Raw genomic sequence first — 25,039 nt, forward strand, 5'->3', positions numbered from 1 at the left:
CGCCACCTGAACAGGAGAGAGTCCACCATACCCCAACCTCCGGAGCTGACCAGAGATCATCCCCCGCAAAGTTCCTGGTCTGCTTCTCCAGATTCCAACAGAAACAGGCTGCACTGCTATGGGCCAGCAATCATGAGCTCAAATGAGGGTCTATCTGGCTGTCAGTGCAGCACTCGCTAAAGAGAGCTATGGCTGGCGTCAATATCTTTGGAGGAAAAGTTGGAAGTTAAGATACTGGGTTCACATGAGCCAAACGGTGTTCAAATAACTCAAAGGGGCAAACGACAAAATCATAAGCTTTGTGTTACTTGGTCTGAAAGAAAGGACTGGCTAATGGCAAGCGTAACCAGGAATTCACGTTTCTGTTATCCATGATTTTGGAGCACAAGTCACATTGGAAAAAAGCTGATTCAGCAGCGTGAGCCGCATGGTTAAATAGTACAGTGGATAGTGACTCTCAAGCTAAAACAGCTAAAAAAAAAAAGAATAAAAAAGCATTGTTTTGGTTTATCATTACATTTGTTGTTTTGAGTGTTTACTGTGATATTGTATTCCACTATCTCAAGTACAAACTGCACAATCTTTTCATTCAACAAATTTGAAAAGTTTAAAATTTTCTTTGATTTGGGTGGCACCTTGTCATGTAGGGGGTGATGGTTGGTCCTGAACCCAGACCAGGTAAGAAGAACCACTGATGTAGAGCACTAGAAAAGTGTGTACCTGTAATTGGTGTAACTGTGTGTATTGTAAGTGATGTTTCTTTTGCTGCTGTGTTAACTATTGAATCAGTATTATGCATTCGTTAGCCCGCCCACCAAATTTCACCACCAGTTGCCACTGCTCAGCACTTTGCCATTAAACATTCAGGTTTGCTTCCCTTACAGGAACAAAATTGGATGCGTTACATTTCTTTATCTTTTTTTTTTTTTTTCCCATTATTCATAATGAAACTGAACCGTGTAGCTCAGTTTGGGTAAGGTGTCATAAAATAAAATAAAATAAAATAAAATAAAATAAAATAAAATAAAATAAAATAAAAAACAGATAAATAAATCAAATAAAAATAATGGAACAATGTACCTGTGGTAATTGGAAAGATGTTAATCAGCTGACTTTGATGTTTAAAAGAAAGACATTGTAGTTTAATTCAATTCAATTCAATTCTGTTTTATTTATATAGCGCCAATAACAATACAAATTGTCTCAAGACGCTTCACAAAGTCAGGTAGAAACAGAGAAGATAGAGAGAGAAGAAGAAAAGGAGAAACAAGATAAACAAACTTCTGTCATAGATACATACATCAAGCTGAAGGAAACATGTAGGATCTAGTAATGTAACACATAGCTGATTATCTGTGACAGTTTGTGAGTATAACAGGAATCATGGGCAGGTTGGTGAATTGTTCATCTAGGTAGGAGCGGATAACTGGAGGAGGCCATGATGACTGGGGCAGATGAAGTTTATGGAGCTCCACAGGTCTGATACACAGCACTCCAGACCATGAAGACTGGGCTGGTTGATGAGGCCAGGGCAGCAGATGTAGCTTAGAACTCCACAGATCAGAAATTCAGCACTCCAGACCAGAAACCCTCACAAGAAGATGGAGGGGAGGGGGGAGAGCGAGACACAGTGTGACAGACAGAGGAGAGGACATGCATCATCCCCCTGCAGCCTAGGCCTATAGCAGCATAACTAAGGGATGGTTAAGTCCAGCCCTAACTATAATGAGCCAATGAAGAGAAGCTAATAATGGAGTAATATGTCAAAAAAATCCTGTCAGTGCTCTTGCTGCAATGGGAAGCACATTGCTTTTCCTGCACATACCACAGCAATTTGCTGTTGCAACATCTCCAGCTACTAACATTTGGACGGGGGACTAAGGCGACCGGGTCCCATTGTAGGGCCACGCCTAATGGAGAGGCCGGACCTCCGGAGGCTTCTGCGCCTGCGCCGTCGATTACGTTGTGCAAGCTGGAAATCACTTTGTTTTCACCAAACCGCTGCAAACATTTTCAACTTTTACACTTTTTTGCAGATTTTCTTTTCTTTACAGACTACAACACTGTATTTGCATTTCCACGGTTTCCTTCTTTTTTCGTTGGCAGCGATGTTCCAGAAGACGTTCAAGAATTTCAACATCAACTTTAACATGTTGGAAGGGAGACGCGCTTTCTCCAGCGGCGACCTAATAAACGGGGATGTGTGTTTCGATCTCACGGAGAAGACCAAAATCACTTCCATAACGATGTCTCTGAAGGGACTCGTCCACGTCCACTGGTCCACTGGAAGCAGCGGAGGTAGAAAAAGGCGAAGTACGCGAAGAACCTTCTCGGCAAAGCTGATTCTCTTCGAGTTAAAGAGCGATATCTTCCACAACAACCGTGGTACGCGCTCACGGAAGTCGCCTGGATGTTGCGTGACAATGCTACAAACAGTCAAGCTTTGTTGAGTAAAAAGTCACTGAGTTTGTGTTTGCCTTGCAGCAGTTGGTGGAGCCGAAGCGCTTTTGGCTGGCACGTATATGTATCCATTTACATGTCAGATCCCACCGGGGTGTGTGGCTTCAACTCTTTGCTTTACTTTTGCTGTAGTGGTCTCTTATTGTTGTTATTGCTGTTGTTGTTTTGTTCCCATGTTGCCTTACTTTTTTTTTTTTTTTTTTTTTTTTTTGTTTTGCTCTTGTGCAGTGACTTCCCGTCCTCCTTTCAAGGGGTTCATGGAAAAATAGCCTACACCTTGACAGTGAGCATCCATAGACCCTGGCATCTGAGCAAGGAATTCACAACAGAGTTGAACTTTGTAAACTGCATTAATAACAACAACCAGGAGCTATGGGTAAGTGATTTTGTATACACATCAAGAATCCTCAAAAGGCAGACAGACATTTAAATAACGCTTAGTGTTTAAGTTGAGAGGAGAGTCCAGTGGGCTTCAGCTTTCTGAGAAAGGAGAGCCGTTGTCGAGCCTTCTTCACCAGGTCTTACAATGTGTGTGACACATTGTGTGTTCAGTCTTCCTGGACTTCCAATAATCCACCATAACCTCCTTGGTCTTGGTGATGTACGGCAGAAAAACACCACAAGGTGTTGATTTGGTCTCCAAATTCACTCGATCGGAAAATGATCAAATATCTGTGCAATGCACTGGAACGAGCCTGATGCACAGAGGCCTCTCCCCTCAACCCTTAGGACCTTAAGACCCACACTGACAATATTGTGTTACCAGACACCACAGGACACTCTCAGACGGCCCATGTCCATTCTCTGATGAATCATATAAGGCAGACCTACCCCACATGATGGTCATAATGATATGCACACAGAAAATGAATAAAATAATAAAATAAAAGTACTAGATTACAATATGCTAACAAGCAGCCAAACTGAATTAAATGCCAAACAATAAAAAATGATCCTAAGAAGCTATTTAAAAATGGGCAGCATCTGTGCCGGCCTGATATATAGCAGCAAATTTTTCCAGCATTTGGGGGCCTGCAACTAAGAAAGCACAACCTCCCCCGTGCTGCTGGGAAAACCAGAAGCAGGTGCTGATCTGAGTGGGTGTAGGACAATTGAGGGTCAGGATCAGGGTCATTGAGAATGATGTGTGGCGGACATTAGAAATATATGGACTGTGGAGTGATATGTATGTAAACACTAAAATCTGAAAATCACTCCTAAAATGTACTGGGAGTCAGCGAGGAGACCAGCAGGGAGGGCATTACAGCAGTAATATATCAGAGATATTCTATAATATTATAATTGACGATATTAGAGGTTTAGGTAAGAATAAAAATGCTGGAGTTTTGTGTGATTGGTATACCACTGTGCTATGTTGCAACCACAAAGGCACTAGAGAAAGATTACATTAGAAAAAGAAAAACAAACTTTGAAAGTTGTCACGATCAACCAGTTTTGTCCATTGGTGCACTTTTTGTACCATTCCTCTGCTAGAATATTGAGTACTATAATGGTTAAAATACTGTTGTTTAGCTTATATACTGCACAGAGGATACTGACAACAATTATTTACTAAATAAATAGACGGAATTTCAAGATTCAATTCAAGATTTAATGTTTCTTGCTCTTTATTTTTTTTTTTTCTTTTGTTCCTCTATCCCTGTGTTATTTATCTACAGGCTCCCCTCCGAGGTTCAAACAGCGTCACTCTGGGCTGCCTGTGGTGTGTCTCGGGTCCTGTCTCCTTAACGGCCACCTTAGAAAAAAAAGCTTTCTTTCAAGGTATGATTGCCATCCATCCATTCATCCATCTATTGAAATGGACATGATAGCGAAGCTCAACATCTGACTTTGCCCTCCCCCTCCCAGGTGAAACTGTAAAAGTAATGTGCTTGTTCAGTAACGCTACATCTACATCTCGCACCCCAAAGCTGAAGCTGGTGCAGAAGCAGAGTTACTTTACAGCCAACAGGACCTCGCAGAGGATTCTTCACAAGTCCTTGCTGTCACTGACCGGAGAGCCCGTCGTTGCTTACGCCTATAATGTGTACACCGAGATCATGCTCACCATTCCCTCGTCTGCAGCGATCACCATCTCCAACTGCAGCATCCTGGTCGTCGAGTACATTATCGAGGTTGGTACCAGCGACACACTGTAAGGAGGGGGAAAGCAGTTATTTATGCGTCTGTGATCCAGCTTGACTCAACCGTTTAGAGGGCCACAGATGGTTACAAATTGTAGATCATTTGTTGTTTCTTTAATACAGCCTTCAATGCATTGTGTTTCCTGCAGGTGAGCCTCCGCAGTGCCACAGTGCTTTTCCCCATCATCCTGTATAGTCCGGTAAACGCTCGCCAGCCTCCATTGATGTGAGTAAATACACTGCCTGGCCAAAACAAAAACGTTGCATTTAGCTTTCATTACAGTAGCATTTGCTGTGGGATAAGAAGCTTCTGCAGTGCCCCAAGATTTATTTCCATCCAGTGCTGCATTCATTTTTCGCCAAGATCTTGTATTGATGATGGGAGAGTCTGACCACTGCGCAAAGCCTTCTAAAGCACATCCCAAAGAATCTCACTGGAGTTAAGGTCTGGACAATCCATGTGTGAGAATGATGCTCCCTGAACCACACTTTGACAATTTGATCCTGATGAATCCTGGCACTGTCATCTTGGAATATGCCCGTGCCATCAGGGAAGAAAAAATCCATTGATGGAAGAACTTGGTCATTCAGTATATTCAGGTAGTCAGCTGACCTCATTCTTTGGGCATAATGTTGCTGAAGCTAGAGCTGACCTACTGCACCAACCCCAGATCATAGCACTGTGTCCACAGGCTTGTACAGTAGACACTAGGCATGATGGGTGCATCATTTCATCTGCCTCTCTTGTTACCCTGGACAGTTGGACAGTTCTTAACCCAGACGTTTTCTCTGCTTGATGCATGCCAAACATTTGACCCTTCTCAAACATCTTTCCCACATCTACGAGGTGCGTCTTTCGACATGGCTGTTTAAGAAATGAGGAACTACTCATTGCACCAGTTGGGGTTAAATAACGTGTTGTTTTCAGCCGAAACTTGAAGCCGAACATGTTTTCGCCTGATTATTATTATTATTATTGTTATTATTATTAAGTCTCCTAGTTGTCTCATTTCAATGAGCTTATTATAGTATTCATTTAAAAAAGTGTCTCTGTTTACATTTTGGGGATTCATTGTTCTATATATCACTGTACCACTGCATGTACAATACTTTTTGTTTGCTTGTTTACATTAGTTTTGTTTTCATTTCATTTTTCTGTTTTGTCTTTGTCATGTCAACTTTCTTCCAATACCTCCAGTTTAGATTTCACTGATACAGAATGTAATGATGGATTTGTCGTGACGACTGTGCGTTCATTCCCAACACACATTGACGTCGCTTTAGTTACAACCAGTTTACAGGCGCCCAAAAGTGTTTGCGCTGACGTTATTCTGCATCCAGCCTTTGGTCCGATTCAGATCCTCAAAAGGCACCTTTCTCCCAGCTGATGCTCATTATATGCCAAATTATAGCATATACCGTTTTTGTTTGTTTTTACCTTAATAGTCTATGTAATTGACAGCCAGTAGGTTTTTTTTCTGTCAAGAACAATTACAGTATCTGGATTTTATTAAGAAATGACAATTTTGAAAAATTAGAAAACCTTTATTAATCCCACAATGGGGAAATTGCACGTTTTAAAGCACGGAAAATTTGTAAAGGATTGAAAACGAAAATCTGTTGTTATTATCGTAATTATTCTGAAACCAAAGCTAATGTGCCTCACAGAGCTTATGTTTTGAGGTAAACCGCCCTCCCCCGTAGAGCTTCCTTTTAAGGAGTCTCCACAAGTTCTCAATAGGGTTGAGGTCAGGGCCAGATCATTGTTTTTCCTCATCTGTATTTTATGCAGCATAGAGTGCTTTCACGTACTTTGTAAAGTTAGTTTTAACTCTTTCAGGCATCTTAAAGGGGCCTGAACTCACTTGCCATGATTCCATCTCAAAGCATCACTCCAGTCTGGACCATCCAGTGTAACAAGGAATTAATTCCACTTTATGCACATCAGCAAGAATCTAGAGGATCTCGCTCTTGTTTAATTTAAATATTTGGATTTAAATTGGGACACAGTGCCGTTATTCTTTACTGCCGTATAATGTTGCTACAAAATTTGAAGGAGCAACACAAACCCAGCTGTTTCTGTGTTTTTTAATCTTTGTACTTCTATCTGTGAGTTGCTTGCTGCCATTTTATCATATGAGTTGATAGAAAGTTCATACCAGAGGTTACTTTTGACATTCTTTACAGTCTTTCTGCTATCAACTTTAAGATAACTGTTTAAAATAACTTTAACTGTGAGCTCAAGAGTCACTGCGCCATCACCTCAGGGACTCCTTTTCTAATTGTTGACTGAACAGAACAATTTTACAGTCAGTTTTTTAATAAACATAACAGCTTTAGCTGTTACAAGGCTTCAGGTAAGAGCTTCTCACACACCAAAGATAAAGATGTTGTTTCTGCATGAACACTATTATTAATATTGTAATCTGTCTGCCTAGTAAGCTTTATCATTCCAATATGAAATAACATTTAAACATGTTAACTTGTCTCAACCTTATGCCAAAGACAGCTTTCAGTTTGGCTGTATGTCATTTGTAGATCTGTTGCAGGTGATAATAATTTTTTTATGTCAGTATGATTTTTTTTTTTTTTTTAAATTTTTATTGTGTATCTGTGTATGTCTGTGAAAAGCAGTGTTGCCTTTCTTGTTGCATTCCACATGTTTTCCAATAGAGGGCAGCAAGAGTGAATGGCTCATTGAAACCCTACGCTGCTTTCCCATTCATGTTTGAATCATAGTTACACCAACTTTGTATAAAACGAGACAATACATCGGCCAGTATTACATGTTTGGGAAGTGTAAAGCTAAGTACACTTCTAGGAAGTAAATTTCAAGGCCTCATTAGAGCCCACCTGTTCAGTACAAGAAGAAGGCAGAGAAGCTTGTGGAGGAGGTGTTTGTCCCTCAAGTGAGGAAACACTAGGCCTGCTATATGTTTTTACACAGCATTGTACAGTATACTCGTATTATTATATGACTTAAACATCTTTCAGCTTGAAAACACGCAACCATCTAATGTAGTCGAACAAGAATCCATGAACCAGTCAATGACACGTTCTCGGCTGCACTTCTTTTTATTGGAAACTACATGTCCTACTTGAGCAAACCTTGATCAGTCGTCGCTGTTTGCAGAAGCTCAAATCGATTGCAAATAAACGTCCAATAAAGTCCCAATCCGGCACAGTGTGAGGACTCACCCCACATTTTGAATCGCATGCCAAACTGCTCGCTAAACAAAACCAGACCTAGTGAGTAAAGCAGAGTTACGACACGCTCTGATGTCGCCGCTAGGGCTGTCACGTGGTTCACCTCAACAGTTCCAAACAAGCTGCAAGCTGTCATTGTTTTGTATGGGTCAGAGTGAGCTATTGGATGGTAAATATAAATAAAATATAAATAACAAAATAAAACAACACACACGTATTTAACCGTTTTTGCACTATTGCATGTATATTAGTGTCAATTATGCTTTTAGACTTAGACTAACTTTATTGTCATTCATTTTGAGTGGAAACAAAACGAGGCACACGGAAGTTGAGACCAGATGCTGTCCGAACCATCTTTATCCATCACCCCAAGCCCAAGAGGAGGAAAACACCTTCCAGGATGCAAAAGTTAAAACAACTGATTAGAGGGCTGCATTGGGATTGGGTCACATTGTTACCCAACTCAAATCTCGCGTGAGCTAGCAGTAAAAAGTTTGCAACTGGAGGGAGTGGGCGGCTAAAAAAACACTGTGGGATCAGGACGTATCCCAGCGACAGGATGTCAACAAATGATGTCGAAAGGAAGCTCAAAGAAGGTATTTACAGCACTAAGACAAAGCAAGGCAAGTCTGACATTTGGAGAAACTTCTCAATTGTCTGTGACAAAGATAGAAACGGACTGGACTTTGTTAGTTGTAACGAATGTCCAAAAATACTAGTCTACAACAGACACAAATCCGGCACCTCTGGGTTGACTCGACACACCTGCTCTGTTCTCCAGGAAAACGAAACAAACAACCACATGAATCTCTTCATTAACAGCCTATAAAATGTTTTCTCCTGCAGGATGGGAGAAGACACAAAATCAATGCATTTCTATTATTGTGCAGGCATAAATACTCAAAGTTTTGCAGGTGCGGGCGGGTGTGGACATACACAGGGCTCTACACCTGATGACCACACTTACTGCACAAAATCAAACCTTGGTATGATACCAGTGAACAATCTTTCCACAGTAAGATGACACTGAGTGCTCTGAAAGGCGCCTCTAAATAAAATGCATTATTATTATTATTATTATTATTATTATTGTAATTATTATTATCATCATCATTGTAGTAGTAGTTATAGCAGCAGCAGAAGTAAAACAGGTAGTATTTAAGTGATAGTAGCAATAATAGCAGTAGCATTTTAGTATTAGCAGTAGTGGTAGTATTTTGGAAATGTTTAAAAACCTAACAATCAAAACAACTTTACATAATGTCACCTGACAACAAAAGGTTTACGAACTTTAGTGAAATGGTCACGTTAATTACCTCACGTGACCCTCCGTTATCAGGCTTTCAGTCAGGTCACAAAATCCATGACATTTTTAACATCAACATCGACATTTCCTGCAAACCAAATGTGAAAATAACGATGTCTAAGAGTATAAGAGTGTACCTCTGATAGCTAATGCTTAAAAATGTAAAAAAAAACGTCCCTTGTTTCGAACTATTGGTCCCTCCATAACCCGGAAGTGTCGTCCGCCATTTTTTTCAGCGGGAGTCAATGGAAGTGTCGTAACTGTGTTTTACTCTATACCTAAAACAACAAAAGAAAAGAAAAGAAAAAAAAGTCATCAGTCATGTGCTATGGTCGACTCAAACGTCACCAATATGATGCACGCCTAAGACTCACGCGACACACATGAAGTTTTTCATCTCTTTACCGCGATTATGAAGGAAAAATGAGAGAGAGCTTCTACGCTGGTGTAGACGACTGATCAACATTTGATAAAAACAAGGATTCACTTCCTTTTGCGACTCACAGACATGTACAAATAATCAATTTTCTCCAACAAATAAATTGATTGATGGGTTCTATTTGTCTACTTTCTTGTGGAAATCTGCTGAAGTTTTGAGTTATTTTCTACAGAAAAGTAGAACATTATCTTTGTGTGTGTCTTAATAACTTTCAGATATTTAGGTCATCTGAATTCATAACCACAGAGAACGATATGATATAAGAAGATAAGTATGTTGCAATGGAAAATCTTTGCTCACCTTTGGACACCCACGTTGTTCTGAAAACAGTTTTTTGGGGGGACATAGTCATATTTTCCATGAACACCTTTCACTCATGTGATGCCTGCAGCATGTGATGCGTTTGACAGGTTTTAGACACACCCACCCGAGGAATATCAGAGCTGCTTGCATCACCCTCACTAAAAATAAATTAATTTGGGAAACTGAATTGTTTACATTGTTTACATAAAGCATATTTACACAACAAACATACATGTAATATTCTATTGCTTGGAGTTTTCTTTTTTCAGGACAAATTAGGTAAACCTAGAGTTTGGCATTTATCAGTGTTCCTACCCACTCTGCATAATTTATGAAGGCCCATTGGGCTTATTATTATTATTGTTATTATTATTATTATTATTATTATTATTATTATCATCATTGTAGTAGTAGTTATAGCAGCAGCTGAAGTAAAACAGGTAGTATTTAAGTAATAGTAGCAATAATAGCAGTAGCATTTTAGTATTAGCAGTAGTGGTAGTATTTTGGAAATGTTTAAAAACCTAACAATCAAAACAACTTTACATAATGTCACCTGACAACAAAAGGTTTACGAACTTTAGTGAAATGATCACGTTAATTACCCCACGTGACCCTCCGTTATCAGGCTTTCAGTCAGGTCACAAAATCCATGACATTTTTAACATCAACATCGACATTTCCTGCAAACCAAATGTGAAAATAACGATGTCTAAGAGTATAAGAGTGTACCTCTGATAGCTAATGCTTAAAAATGTAAAAAAAACGTCCCTTGATTTGAACTATTGGTCCCTCCATAACCCGGAAGTGTCGTCCGCCATTTTTTTCAGCGGGAGTCAATGGAAGTGTCGTAACTGTGTTTCCATGACATTTTTCCATGACATTTTTAACATCATTGACATTTCATGCAAACCAAATGTGAACATAAAGATGTCTAAGAGTATAAGAGTCTACCTCTGATAGCTAAGGCTTAAAAATGTAAAAAAAAAAAAAAAAAGTTCTTGACGAGCAATTGAGATCAACGGGGCTCCGTCCCTTGTTTGTAACTATTGGTGCCTCCATAACCCGGAAGTGTCGTCCGCCATTTTTTTCAGCGGGAGTCAATGGAAGTGTCGTAACTGTGTTTTACTCTATACCTAAAACAACAAAAGAAAAGAAAAGAAAAAAAAGTCATCAGTCATGTGCTATGGTCGACTCAAACGTCACCAATATGATGCACGCCTAAGACTCACGCGACACACATGAAGTTTTTCATCTCTTTACCGCGATTATGAAGGAAAAATGAGAGAGAGCTTCTACGCTGGTGTAGACGACTGATCAACATTTGATAAAAACAAGGATTCACTTCCTTTTGCGACTCACAGACATGTACAAATAATCAATTTTCTCCAACAAATAAATTGATTGATGGGTTCTATTTGTCTACTTTCTTGTGGAAATCTGCTGAAGTTTTGAGTTATTTTCTACAGAAAAGTAGAACATTATCTTTGTGTGTGTGTGTGTGTCCTAATAACTTTCAGATATTTAGGTCATCTGAATTCATAACCACAGAGAACGATATGATATAAGAAGATAAGTATGTTGCAATGGAAAATCTTTGCTCACCTTTGGACATCCACATTGTTCTGAAAACAGTTTTTTGAGGGGACATAGTCATATTTTCCATGAACACCTTTCACTCATGTGATGCCTGCAGCATGTGATGCGTTTGACAGGTTTTAGACACACCCACCCGAGGAATATCAGAGCTGCTTGCATCACCCTCACTAAAAATAAATTAATTTGGGAAACTGCATTGTTTACATTGTTTACATAAAGCATATTTACACAACAAACATACATGTAATATTCTATTGCTTGGAGTTTTCTTTTTTCAGGGCAAATTAGGTAAACCTAGAGTTTGGCATTTATCAGTGTTCCTACCCACTCTGCATAATTTATGAAGGTCCATTTGGCTTAATAATTACCAAAAGTCTGTATATACAGACACACCCTGTGAACCTCTGTCCTCATTGTCTGTCTTGGTGCTGCTGTATGTACAGCGTTGCACAGTATGACAAATAATGTTAAGAGCTTTTCAGTGGGATATAATCCCATAAACAAAAGCAATATTTTCAGCAGTGGTGATCATATCTCTGGACAGATAACGCTGGAACTGACAGCAGATTCCAACATAGAAGCGCTCAGCATAAAGCTGAAAGGCAAAGCACAAGTCAGATGGACTGAACATTATGGAAGGACAACTGTAACATACCAGAACAAACACAAGTACTTCAGTTTCCAGCAATTTATCATTCAGAAGAACCAGGGTAAGTGCATTTAGTCCTTTTTTCTTAGTTTGCTCTTTTATTTCTGCCTCTGGTAAATTGTTTCTCTCATCTCATTTTGGTTGCCATAAAATATTTTTTTGTCCAATGCTAAGTGTCTCTTTTGGTAATCTTTACTGGTTAAATATATCTTTCTGCAAGTATTTAAATTATGTTGAACATATATCATATATCACATATAATAGATTCATTGGGGTTGGATATTACTAACATGAAAGCAAATTGACTCGTGTCTCTTAAAGACTTTCTGCTTCAAGAAACTCCATTAGTCCAGTTCCCTTTTTTAACATTTATATATGAGTGTATGCATGGCTTTAGACATCTTGACATCAACTTTGTTTGTTTTTTGTGCTTTTCAGGCAATAACATTGTGCGTGCAGGCTGCAATGTCTACCCATTCACCTTTCAGATCCCAGCAGAGTGAGTTTTCTCTACATCTGTACCAGCATCAATAATAATTGGCTTTAACCCGTTATGGGGCGAGGAACCATATTTGGTAACTTCCACAAACATTTTAAATTGTACTGTGCCTCTCAGTGTGTGGTTTTCATCCAACCAATCACAGAAGATCAAGGCAACTTTCTCAAGTGAAAGCAGGGTCAAATGTGGTCTGCAAGGTCCACCTCTGCATGACCATGATTTACCATATATGATAAATTCATTAACTTTGATCTTCTACATGAAAATGAAAAATAAAGTAAAAAAAAAGTTATACATGGACACAGTTAATGAAGTTTGATTCTTGTTCTTTAACTTCTTATTATCTTGTTCTGGAGCTTGTTTTCTTTATTGTGTTGTCACATTTGACAGAGAGCTGCCATCCTCCTTCAAGGGCTCATTTGGAAAAATCAGGTACACACTGGAGGCAGTCCTGAGCAGGTCGATGAGAATGGACAGCAAAACCAAGGCAGAGTTCACCCTCATTCACAAACAAAACCCGGGCAATGATCCAGTGCTTATGGTACCCTTACAACACACCTTACAAACACATACAACAGATGTACAGGTGATGCCAGACATTTTGTAATTTTCTTGTCAGACACCACAGCGCAATATGGTTGATAAGAAGACGAACCTCTTCTCTTCTGGAGCTGTAGCCATGGATGTAAATATCGCCCGAACAGGTTTCCGCCAAGGTAATCTGTGAAATGTATCCGACTTTGTTGATTGTGTAATGTCACTATCCCAACAGTGGGTTGCAATAAAATAGAAAAAAAAAAAAAGAAATGACACACAGGAACCACATACAGGTCAAAGTCTGTTTCCTCATGGAAATTTTTTATGGTCTGAAGATAAGACGATAACAAATGTGACATGAAGGAAAAGTAACAGAAATTTATGGTCTAAATATGTTAATAATGTTGCTCTTTTGTAACACAGAAGGAATGCCAATGTATAATTTGAAAATAATTATCAGGCTTTAATTTTATGAGCACAATAAAAACTAAATGTAAAAAAAGTTGAATGCAAACAAGCCTTTTGTCAGGCCGTGACTCAAAGCAGGACTCAGAATGCAGAGATATGGAATGACAAAAGGCTTTTATTGGATTCTCCGGAGATCCCACACAGAGGGACAAACAAATGGCTGCAAAAAACCTAGACGCTAACTCTGACTACTGAAAACGAAAAACTCTCCAGAAGGAGGAAAAACTCAAATCAAAGAAACAAATCGAAAAACACAAAAACACTCCGAATGGAGGAAAACCTCAGGACTAAGGATCTAAACTAAGGAAAGAATTAAAAAAAACAAAAATTCTCTCTTCGAGAGGAATAACTGGCTTACTTGGCAACTTCTATGGGTGTAGACATGAAACAAGGCTCGGGTGCAGGTCGAGGACGATAACACTCTGGCACAAGACAAGGGGAACACAGACTACTTAAACACATGGAGGGAAATAGGGGACAGGTGAAAACACTTAGGGCAATCAGACTGAGACACATGAGGAAGGGCAAGTGACCTGAAACGAGAGGAGAATTACTTTTCAAAATAAAACAGGAAATGACAGGACAAAACAAACCCAAGACAAGACACCCTCACCACGGTGTGACACTTTTGCTCCATTCAATACACTCAAGGGTAATGCTTTTACAGTCTTACGGTGAGATCAATAGCTTATAGTGGAGTACAGTATAGATGTGAAATTAAATTTAAACCTGAGTTTTAATTGTAGAGTTGCTTACCAAAGCAAAACATACAAGGACATAAGGGCACGTAAGGACATAATTTTTTTCTTCCTATATTTTGTATACAGTAAAGGATTGTTGCTGTCAGTCAGAGTGTGAGTGTTTTAAGATTTGCTCTGTTTCCAGGCGAAGGCATACAGGTCGTGGCCTCCATTCAAAACAAATCGTCACGTGATATCAAGCCCAAGTACTCCTTGTATAGCAAGTACAGCTATTTTGCAAAAGGAAAGAGGAAAGTCCAAACAAAAAACATCCTGAAAGAGGTGGGGGATGCCATCCCACCTTCTGCCGGTGTGACGGTCACCAGGATCATAACCATCCCTCCCATCACCTGCGTGTCTGTCTTAAACTGCGATATCCTCAAAGCAGAGTACAGGCTCAAGGTATGTATCAGTCTTCCCCAAAGAATGTCACTATTTTCGATTCTGACCTCAACATGATCATGAGGATAATCACTGTCTGTTTCTCCACCACAGGTCTATTTGGATGTCAAGTACGCTTCAGATCCAGAGATCAAGTTCCCCATAGTCGTCCTGCCCGCTGTAGAGAGTGTTGATGAAGAGGGGAACCTACAGTTGCCTGATGTTCCTTCTTATGGATATGGGGCATTTTCAGACTCTGACATGCTCGGAGGGACCAGCTTTCCGTACAACCCAGCAGCATCTGGCCCTCCTCCTCCACCACCTTATGGGACATATGATCTGTACCCCCCCTTAACCGGTTTTGACAAAAAGTCTTAGAAGCTCAAACATAGGTTTGGAGAACACGGGGCTCGCTTTATTAAAGTTAGGAGCTACCATGATTGATTAAAGGTTTCCTCCATGGGGACAATGAAACAGCATGTCTATTTAGTACAATTATTGTAGGTGAAGTGTGTTTTAGGGCTAGAGTAGAGACAGCATCTTGATCTTCACTGAAACAAGCAGTTTCAAAATCAGAATCAGAATCAGCTTTATTCATCCACGTGGGGCAATTAGGAGAGCAAAGAGTGGAACATTTTATGGATGGGCATAAGCAGCATATTGTGTTCAATTGCAGGCCTGATGCCAGTAACAGCATGAATGGTTTTTTACGTAGGTAATAAGGCAGAAGTATCTATAAAGAGTCTAGATGTATAGTAGCAAATCTGAAATAAATATAACAAATATAAATATCTGATACAGTAGTAGTAAATAATGTGAAGCATGGATTAAACTCAAGAAGAACTGGATCTTGTGTATTTCCCGTATTACAATGATTATTTGATTGCCATGAAATGTCTTTTTTCACTTGATCACAACGAATACTGCCACAACACACTATTGCCAAAAGTATTCTCTCACTCATCCAAATAACTGAGTTCAGGTGCTCCAATCACTTCCATGGCCACATGTGTATCAAATCAAGCACCTGGGAATATAGACTGCCTCTATAAACATTTGTGAAAGAATGGGTCGCACTCAGGAGCTCAGGGAATTCTAGCGAGCTCCTGTGATAGGATGCCACTTGGAATATACTAAATCTTCCACAATCACACTTCATATGGGCTTCAGATGAGCTCAAGAACAGTGCGTAGAGAGCTTCATGGAATGGGTTTCCATGGCCCAGAAGCTACATCCAAGCCACACATCACAAAGTGCAATTCAAAGGTCTAGACGACTCTAGAGAAGCGGAGACGACGTGGAGTGAATCACGCTTCTCCTTCTGGCAATCTGATAGACGGTTGCCAGGAGAACGGTAGTTGTCTGACTGCATCGTACCAAGTGTGAAGATTGGTGGAGGGGGGATTATGGTTCAGTGAGAGGAAGTCTGAATGCTTCAGAATACCAAGAGATTTTGGACAATTCCATGCTTCCAACTTTGTGGATGACTGCGCACCAGTGCACAAAGCAAGGTCCATAAAGACATGGATGAGCAAGTTTGATCTCAAAGAACTTGATTGGCCTGCACAGTCCTGACCTCAATACAAATGTCTTTTGGACTGAAGAGATAGGCCTTCTCATCCAACATCAGTGTCTGACCTCACAAATGCACTTCTGGAAGAATTGTCAAAAACTCTTCCCAGAGGAGTTGAGGCTATTATTGCTGCACCTGCACCTGAACCCTGTGGATTAACCATGGGATGTCACTTAAGTTCATATGCAAGTAAAGGCAGGTGAGCAATTAATTTTGGCAACTATCATTTTAATTATTGGGCAGATATCATTCCAGTCTTTCCATGAGCTTTTTTTTTTTTTTTCAATCTTTTTTGACAAAAGAAAAGTTTTTTTGTTTCATGAATTGATGCCCTGTCTCAGGGCTTTTCAACGTTTTTCAGGCCAAGGACCCCCAAACTGAAGGCAAGACTAAGTAGGGATCCCCTACCTACATTATGTGTTCTGTAGTAAACTTGGCGTAGTGCTATTCATAAATATACATTATTATTATCATTTTGCTTTCAATATTAAGCTATTCAAATAATACACAGGTTCAAATATTCATTTTTTTTTTTATTTAAAACGTGCAACAATACGGTGGCTGTGCAACTGCCTTAAATATGAACGTACCGGTGTGTGTATGTGCCTGTGTGTAATTGACAGATAAAGAAATTGGCAGATTCAAGTTTCAACTTTAAACATGGCTGAGATATGTTATATGTTACCTGAGATAGTGTGATATCTGACCCTGATGAGAAGCACACAACTTATCTAACCTTGGATTAATGGATGTTGATAAGAGCAAGTTGCACTGTTAGTTCCTCTTCTGAAGCACTGCAGCGTACTTCTGGATTTCACCTGGGGGCTGAACAGGCTCTATTGCGGCCAATTGCGGGGGACCAGACAGAGTCAAGAGTGTAATATGTGGCCTCATGATTGGCTCAGCAGCGATAGGGCGGGGCCTACTGTGAACAGGAAACTTAGATTGACTGGTCTAATCTGGTACTCTTTGTGAAGCAGTGTGCTGTTGACACAGGTCCTGTTTCACTGAATGAGTGAAGTGCTGACTGCATTTATTCCTTTACTAAAATATGCTATCCATTCATGTTAATGTGTATTTAAAGAAATTTAAATTTGTGGAGGAAAATTAAAAAAAATATATGAAAAGATATGAAAGATTTTGTGCGCTGACGCCCTTTTGAAGACCTATGCCCTACTTTATCACACTAAAATGTTGTGAAAATAGCAGATCTGCAATTTTCACCAACAATTACAATAATAAATGAGTGATTTTAGGCATACAGTGTTTCCGCCTTGTGATCTACTAAGGAGTATGCGGTCGGCTTCAAGTTTCTGAGAAAGGAGAGCCGTTGTTGAGCCTTCTTCTCCAGGTCTGAGGTGTTCTCAGTCCAGCAGAGATCAGAGGAAGTGTGGATGTTGTGGAGCATGTTCAGTCTTCCTGGACTTCCAATATTCCACCATAACCTGCTTGGTCTTGGTGATGTTCGGCAGAAAAACACCACAAGGTGTTGATTTGGTCTCCAAATTCACTCGAGCGGAAAACGATCAAATATCTGTACAATGCACTGGAACAAGCCTGATCCACAGAGGCCTCTCCCCTCAACCCTTAGGACATAAAGACTGGCAACATTGTGTTACCAGACACCACAGAACACTCCCATGGCCATTCTCTGATGAGTCACAACTATTCAGGTGACACAAGGGAGACTTACCCCATAATGTCATGTGTTTTAGGGCTAAAAAGTCATAATGTTATGCCAGGACAATTCTTCACCCAGTTTTAGTAGTTTCTGCTTCAATCTCCTTAGATGTTTTCTCTGCTTGATGCATGCCAATCATTTGACCCTTCTGAAACATCTTTTCCACATCCCGTGTCCTGTCTTTTGACATGGTTGTTTAAGAAATGAGGAACTACTCATTGCATCAGTTGTGGCTAAATAACTTGTTGCTAGCGGATAGATAGTCATCCGTGCAGTAACTATCCAGTAGGAGGCTTGTACCTATTTACTTAGTTAAATCCACATGGCAACTTTTTGTGTGTGTGTGTATGTCAGTGGTATTCAATATTACATGATGGTGGAATGAAAACATACTGTAAATATTTTTTTCTTTAGAAGCATTCAATTTATCATGAGTATTTTTAAAGCTTCCTAGTCTCTTTTGCTCATTTTCCTAATGAGCTTATTATAGTATTCATTTTGAAAAGTGTCTGTTTATGCCCCAAAAAATGCACGATTGCATGATTTTTATTTTTCTGTTTTTCTTTTTTTGGTTCCACTGTGTATTTTAATATGCTATCTGTGCATTATGTATTGGATATATTCCAAGATTCAGTGTGTATTATTTGTGGCTAACTCAGTTGTTACATCACGTGTCTTTATCCTTCCTTTAAATAAGAAAATACTGCACAAACCAGCTGTTTTTAAACTTGACGAGAGGAAATCTGCACATCCAGTGACATTACCGACTTTTGTTTGAAGTTTTGGTATCCACTGTGAGCTCAAGAGTCACTGCGCCATCACCTCAGGGGACTCCTTTTCTTATTGTTGACTGAAAAGAACAATTTTTACAGTCAGTTTGTTAATAAACATAACAGCTTTAGTATAAAATACCATTTAAACATGTTAACTTGTCTCAACCCTATGCCACAGACAGCTTTCAGTTTGGCTGCTTTCTGTATGTCATTTGTAGATTGTATATACAGATTAGTATTTCTGTTGCAGGTGGTAATAAATATTTATGGCAATGTGATTTTTTAATTTTGTTTTTTATTGTGTGTCTGTGTATGTCTTCAAAAACTTGAAAAGCAGTGTTGCTTTTCTTGTTGTTGCATTCCACATGTTTTCCAATAGAGGGCAGCAAGAGTAAAGGGCTCATTGAAACCCTACGCTGCTTTCCCATTCATATTTGAATCATATTTAAACCAACTTTTAAGGTCAGATTAATATAAATGCATAATAAGCTAAAGTGAGACCAGAGGAAAGAAAAAAAAAACATATCTTAAACCTCTCTATCTGCACTTTTGAGTCCCCTGTCCTCTCTTAATGCTGTCTAAGGTAACTGGGAGCTGCTGCATTCCTTTAAATGCATTCTCACACGTGCATTCCACGAATCACCCAAGCACCAGGAAGTGGACTTTAAATAGATCAGTGAGGCTCCTACAATGAAAGCAAAATATGGTGTTTTTCACCACAGTCGATTGGTCGACCTTTTTCTGTATAAAATGAGACATCGGCCAGTATTACATATTTTGGAAGTGTAAAGCTAAGTACACTTTTAGGAAGTAAATTTCAAGGCGACATTAGAGCCCACCTATTCAGAAACGTTTCACATCAGTGTGATGACACCATAACAAGGCAGAGAAGGCCTATCTTTGCATGTTTTTTTCCCCCTCAAGTTGCAATATGTGTAGAGAGCGTAGAGACCCCCTCAAAATGTGTCCAGTTAGGGGAAAACATCTTAATTAAAATAATAAAAAATAAAAAAAAGATTAAAAAAAAAACGAGAGATTGCGGACAAATGTGCAATAAAGTTCAAGCTATTGCCTAGTACAATCAGAAGTGCCAAATACAAAAATATGGTCTTCGACAGTGTTCATGTTAATTTTATTGTGTCAGCTTGAAAACACGCAACCGTCTAATGTAGTCGAACAAGAATCCATGAACCAGTCAGTGACACGTTCTGGCTGCACTTCATTTTATTGGCCACTAAATGGCCTGCTTGAGCAAAGCCTCGTCGCTGTTTGCTGGTTCTGGTCGTAAAAAAAAGCAGAAGCTCAAATCGATTGCAAATAAATCTGAATCCACATTTCGGATCGCATGCCAAACCGCTCTCTAAAACAAAACAAATCAAGAAAAGAAAAAAAAAGTCATCAGTCACGTGCTATGGTCGGCTCCAACGTCACCAATATGATGCACGCCTAAGACTCGCGCGACACACGTGAACTTTTTCATCACTTTACCGCGATTATGAAAGAAAAATGAGAGAGAGCTTCTACGCTGCCGTAGAAGACTGATCAGCATTTAATAAAAACAAGGGTTCACTTCCTTTTGCGACTCACAGACATGTACAAATGATCCGTTTTCTCCAACAAATACATTGATTGATGGGTTGTCTTTATCTACTTTCTTGTGGAAATTTGCTGAAGTTTTAAAGTTATTTTCTACAGAAAAGTAGAACATTATCTTTGTGTGTGTGTGTCTTAACAATAACTATTTCAGATATTTTTATTATTTCAGATTCATTTAAGCCACCCGAATTTGTAACCACAAAGAACTATAAGGTGATAAGTATGCTGAAATGAAAAATCTTTGATCACCATTGGACGCCCACGCTGTTCTAAAAACTGTATTGTTTTGGGAGAACATGAACACCTTTCACTCATGTGATGTCTGCTGCATGTGATGTGTTTGACAGGCTTTAGACACACCCACCCCAGGAATATCACAGCTGCTTGCATCACCTTTACTAAAAATAAATTAATTTGGGAAACTGCATTGTTTACACAAACCACATTTACACAACAAACATACATGTAATATTTTATTAACACCAATTTTCTTTTTTCAGGGCAAAATTGGTAAACCTAGAGCACGAAGCATGTTGTTCGGCATTTATCAGTGTTCCTATCCACTCTGCATAATTTATGAAGGTCCATTTGGCTTAATAATTACCAAAAGTGTGTATATACAGACACACTCTGTGATCCTCTGTCCTCATTGTCTGTCTTGGTGCTGCTGTATGTACAGCGTTGCGCAGAATGTCAAATAACATTAAGAACTTTTCAGTGGGATATAATCCCATAAACAAAAGCAATATTTTCAGCAGTGGTGATCATATCTCTGGACAGATAACGCTGGAACTGACAGCAGATTCCAACATAGACTCGCTCAGCATAAAGCTGAAAGGCAAAGCAGAAGTCATGTGGACTGAATATCATTATGGAGAGTCAATTAAATCATACCATGGCAAACAAAAGTTCTTCACTCTCAAGCAAGTTATCATTCAGAAGAACCAGGGTAAGTGCATTTAGTCCTTTTTTCTTAGTTTGCTCTTTTATTTCTGCCTCTGGTAAATTGTTTCTCTCGTCTCTTTTTGGTTGCCATAAAATATTTTTTTGTCCAATGCTAAGTGTCTCTTTTGGTAATCTTTACTGGTTAAATATATCTTTCTGCAAGTATTTAAATTATGTTGAACATATATCATATATCACATATAATAGATTCATTGGGGTTGGATATTACTAAAATGAAAGCAAATCGACTTGTGTCTCTTAAAGACTTTCTGCTTCAAGAAACTCCATTAGTCCAGTTCCCTTTTTTAACATTTATATATGAGTGTATGCATGGCTTTAGACATCTTGACATCAACTTTGTTTGTTTTTTGTGCTTTTCAGGCAATAACATTGTGCATGCAGGCTGCAATGTCTACCCATTCACCTTTCAGATCCCATTAGAGTGAGTTTTCTTTACATCTGTACCAGCATCAATAATGACTGAAACATTTTAAATTGTACTGTGCCTCACAGTGTGTGGTTTTCATCCAACCGATCACAGAAGATAAGGCAACTTTCTCAAGTGAAAGCAGGGTCAAATGTGGTCTGCAAGGTCCACCTCTGCATGACCATGATTTACCATATATGATAAATTCATTAACTTTGATCTTCTACATGAAAATGAAAAATAAAGTAAAAAAAAAGTTATACATGGACACAGTTAATGAAGTTTGATTCTTGTTCTTTAACTTATGGAGCTTGTTTTCTTTATTGTGTTGTCACATTTGACAGAGAGCTGCCATCCTCCTTCAGGGGTTCATTTGGAAGTATCACATACACACTGGAGGCAGTCCTGAGCAGGTCGATGAGAATGAACACCAAAGCCAGGGCAGAGTTCACCCTCAACCACAAACAAGACCTGAGCAGCGATCCAACGCTGATGGTACCCTTACAACACACCTTACAATCACATACAACAGTTGTACAGGTGATGCCAGACTTTTTGTAATTTTCTTGTCAGGAACCACAGCACAATACGCTTAATAAGACGTTGAAGCTCTTCTCCTCTGGAGTTGTAACCATGGATGTAAATATAACCCGAACCGGCTTCCGCCAAGGTAACGTGTGAAATGTATCTGATTTTGTCGGTTGTAGAATGACTCTATCCCAACAGTGGGTTGCAATAAAATAATAGTAATAAACAGAAATGACATACAGGTCAAAGTCTGTTTGATCTTTTTATAGTTTGAAGATAAGACGATAACAAATGTGACATGTTGGAATAGTAACAGAAATTTATCATCTAAATATGTTAATAATGCTCTTTTGTAACACAGAAGGAATGCCAATGTATAATTTGAAAATCATTATCAGGCTTTCATTTTATGAGCACAATAAAAAACTAAATCTGAAAAGTTGAATGCAAAGAAGCCTTTGCTCCATTCAATACACTCAAGGGTAATGCTTTTACAGTCTTACGGTGAGATCAATAGTTTATAGTGGAGTACAGTATAGATGTGAAATTAAATTTAAACCTGAGATTTAATTGTAGAGTTGCTTACCAAAACAAAACAAGGACATAATTGTGTATACTGTTACACAATGGGAATTCGAGCAGGCTTCCTCCTGGCACAGCTTTCTAAAGGTTCAACAAATACAACCTTAACAGAATGTTTTCTGTTTTTTTTCTTCCTATATTTTGTATACAGTAAAGGATTGTTGCTGTCAGTCAGAGTGTGAGTGTTTTAAGATTTGCTCTGTTTCCAGGCGAAGGCATACTGGTCGTGGCCTCCTTTGAAAACAAATCGTCACGTCCTGTCAAGCCCAAGTACTGCTTGAATAAGAAGGAAACTTATTTTGCAAAAAGAAGGAAGAAAGTCGAAACAAAAGACATTGTGAAAGAGGCGGGCGATGTCATCCAACCTTTTGGCAGTGCGACGGTCACCAGAATCATAACCATCCCTCCCGTCTCCTATGTGTCAGTCTTAAACTGCAGCATCGTCAGAGTAGAGTACAGGCTCAAGGTATGTATCAGTCTTCCCCAAAGAATGTCACTATTTTCGATTCGACCTCAACATGATCATGAGGATAATCACTGTCTGTTTCTCCACCACAGGTCTATTTGGATGTCAAGTACGCTTTAGATCCAGAGATCACGTTTCCCATAGTCGTCCTGCAGGCTGTAGAGAGAGTCGATGAAGAGCAGAACCTACAGTTGCCTGATGTTCCTTCTTATGGATATCGAGCATTTTCAGGCTCCAACCCAGCAGCATCTGGCCCTCCTCCTCTACCACCACCTTATGGGACATATGAGCCGTAGTCCTCCATGATTGGTTTTGACAGAAAGTCTTGGAAGCTCAAACATAGGTTTGGAGAACACGTGGTTCGCTTTATTAAAGTTAGGAGCTACCATGATTGATGAAAGGCTCCCTCCATGGGGACAATGAAACAACATGTCTGTTTAGTACAATTATTGTAGGTGAAGTGTGTTTTAGGGCTAAAAAGTAGAGACAGCATCTTGATCTTGACTGAAACAAGCAGTTTCAAAATCATAACCAGAATCAGAATCAGCTTTATTCATCCACGTGGGGCAATTAGGAGAGCAAAGAGTGGAACATTTTATGGATGGGCACAAGCAGCATATTGTGTTCAATTGCAGGCCTGAGGCCAGTAACAGCATGAGTGGTTTGCTATGTAGGTAATAAGGCAGAAGTATCTATAAAGAGTCTAGATGTATAGTAGCAAATCTGAAATAAATATAACAAATATAAAATATCTGATACAGTAGTAGTAAATAATGTGAAGCATGGATTAAACTCAAGAAAAACTGAATCTTGTGTATGTTCCGTATTACAATGATTATTTGATTGCCATGTGGCACTGGCAGCCCCACAGCCACAGCAGAGTTGGTAACCCCTGTGCATCGACACACTTTAGTTCTTAGATTTGTGACACTTTTACATTCATATTGCACATACACAAACACTTAAATGACCACACATACATTTTTAGTTCATACCGCATATTTATGGTTTATTTAGCATTTGTAAAATTTAAATTTAATAGTTTTGTTTAATTGACTGGTAAACAAACTGTCCTGTGTTGTTTCTTTTGTTGTTAGTTAATGTGTTAGTGTTTTATGTTATCCCCTTTGTATGTACTTGGCCTGATTAGCCACTATATAAGTCCCCTTTGTTCTCTATTTGTTAGGTCAGTTGGTTTGCCAAGTTGCTTTAGCATTATAGCCTGAGTTCAGTTTTGTTTATTTGCCCTCTTCAATGGGCCCAGAATTAATTGCTTGTTTTTGTAAATTGTTTCCTATTTTGGGGGGGTGAATAAAACCCGTATTTTTAAAAATCCACCAGCGACTCCTCTTGCTTTACAGCTCGGTCCCTCACACCATGAAATGTCTTTTTTCATTTGATCACAACGAATACTACACTATATTGCCAAAAGTATTCTCTCACCCATCCAAATAACTGAGTTCAGGTGCTCCAATCACTTCCATGGCCACATGTGTACAAAAATCAAGCACCTGGGAATATAGACTGCCTCTATAAACATTTGTGAAAGAATGGGTCGCACTCAAGAGCTCAGTGAATTCTAGCGAGCTGCTGTGATAGGATGCCACTTGTGCAACAAGTCCATTCAAGAAATTTCCTCGCTACTAAATATTCCATTCCTGACCTCAACACAAATGTCTTTTGGACTGAAGAGATAGGCCTTCTCATCCAACATCAGTGTCTGACCTCACAAATGC

General features: G+C 39.2%; 3 protein-coding genes across 6 annotated transcripts; all 3 read left to right on the forward strand.

Annotated features, from left to right (window-relative positions):
• Window positions 1-1,791: 1,791 nt before the first annotated feature.
• Window positions 1,792-7,179, forward strand: LOC125012909 (arrestin domain-containing protein 3-like). 4 transcript variants are annotated; one of them, XM_047593140.1, is made up of 6 exons: window positions 1,792-2,385; window positions 2,488-2,554; window positions 2,689-2,836; window positions 4,140-4,242; window positions 4,330-4,595; window positions 4,754-7,179. In XM_047593140.1, exons 1-6 carry the CDS (start codon window positions 1,914-1,916, stop codon window positions 4,832-4,834), a joined length of 1,137 nt encoding a protein of 378 aa, XP_047449096.1. In that variant the 5' UTR covers window positions 1,792-1,913; the 3' UTR covers window positions 4,835-7,179. The 4 variants fall into 4 exon arrangements, with proteins under 4 accessions (XP_047449096.1, XP_047449095.1, XP_047449097.1 ...); XM_047593139.1 differs by having other exon boundaries at window positions 1,794-2,385; window positions 2,485-2,554; XM_047593141.1 differs by lacking the exon at window positions 2,488-2,554 and having other exon boundaries at window positions 1,794-2,445.
• Window positions 7,180-11,857: 4,678 nt separating this feature from the next.
• Window positions 11,858-15,580, forward strand: LOC125011675 (arrestin domain-containing protein 3-like). Its single transcript, XM_047590921.1, has 6 exons — window positions 11,858-12,168; window positions 12,546-12,606; window positions 12,997-13,147; window positions 13,226-13,322; window positions 14,497-14,753; window positions 14,847-15,580. The coding sequence occupies exons 1-6, from the start codon at window positions 11,913-11,915 to the stop codon at window positions 15,108-15,110; spliced, it is 1,086 nt and encodes a 361-aa protein (XP_047446877.1). The 5' UTR covers window positions 11,858-11,912; the 3' UTR covers window positions 15,111-15,580.
• Window positions 15,581-21,006: 5,426 nt separating this feature from the next.
• On the forward strand, window positions 21,007-24,640 carry LOC125011676 (arrestin domain-containing protein 3-like). The gene is made up of 6 exons (XM_047590922.1): window positions 21,007-21,304; window positions 21,682-21,742; window positions 22,072-22,222; window positions 22,301-22,397; window positions 23,047-23,303; window positions 23,396-24,640. Exons 1-6 carry the CDS (start codon window positions 21,046-21,048, stop codon window positions 23,597-23,599), a joined length of 1,029 nt encoding a protein of 342 aa, XP_047446878.1. The 5' UTR covers window positions 21,007-21,045; the 3' UTR covers window positions 23,600-24,640.
• The last annotated feature ends 399 nt before the right edge of the window (window positions 24,641-25,039 follow it).

The sequence above is a fragment of the Mugil cephalus genome, chromosome 8 (genome assembly GCF_022458985.1).
Source record: "Mugil cephalus isolate CIBA_MC_2020 chromosome 8, CIBA_Mcephalus_1.1, whole genome shotgun sequence".
Taxonomy (NCBI): Eukaryota; Metazoa; Chordata; class Actinopteri; order Mugiliformes; family Mugilidae; genus Mugil; species Mugil cephalus.

What these genes read in the sequence shown, in the direction of transcription:
- LOC125012909 (XM_047593139.1), top strand. Translation starts at nt 1,914, where the DNA reads ATGGAGAGGCCGGACCTCCGGAGGCTTCTGCGCCTGCGCCGTCGATTA. An exon ending in ACATGTCAGATCCCACCGGG is followed by an intron (nt 2,555 to 2,688) that starts GTGTGTGGCTTC and finishes GCTCTTGTGCAG; the next exon opens with TGACTTCCCGTCCTCCTTTC. An exon ending in TCGTCGAGTACATTATCGAG is followed by an intron (nt 4,596 to 4,753) that starts GTTGGTACCAGC and finishes TGTTTCCTGCAG; the next exon opens with GTGAGCCTCCGCAGTGCCAC.
- LOC125011675 (XM_047590921.1), top strand. Translation starts at nt 11,913, where the DNA reads ATGACAAATAATGTTAAGAGCTTTTCAGTGGGATATAATCCCATAAAC. An exon ending in ACCTTTCAGATCCCAGCAGA is followed by an intron (nt 12,607 to 12,996) that starts GTGAGTTTTCTC and finishes CACATTTGACAG; the next exon opens with AGAGCTGCCATCCTCCTTCA. An exon ending in CCGAACAGGTTTCCGCCAAG is followed by an intron (nt 13,323 to 14,496) that starts GTAATCTGTGAA and finishes CTCTGTTTCCAG; the next exon opens with GCGAAGGCATACAGGTCGTG.
- LOC125011676 (XM_047590922.1), top strand. Translation starts at nt 21,046, where the DNA reads ATGTCAAATAACATTAAGAACTTTTCAGTGGGATATAATCCCATAAAC. An exon ending in TATCATTCAGAAGAACCAGG is followed by an intron (nt 21,305 to 21,681) that starts GTAAGTGCATTT and finishes TGTGCTTTTCAG; the next exon opens with GCAATAACATTGTGCATGCA. An exon ending in GCAGCGATCCAACGCTGATG is followed by an intron (nt 22,223 to 22,300) that starts GTACCCTTACAA and finishes TTTTCTTGTCAG; the next exon opens with GAACCACAGCACAATACGCT.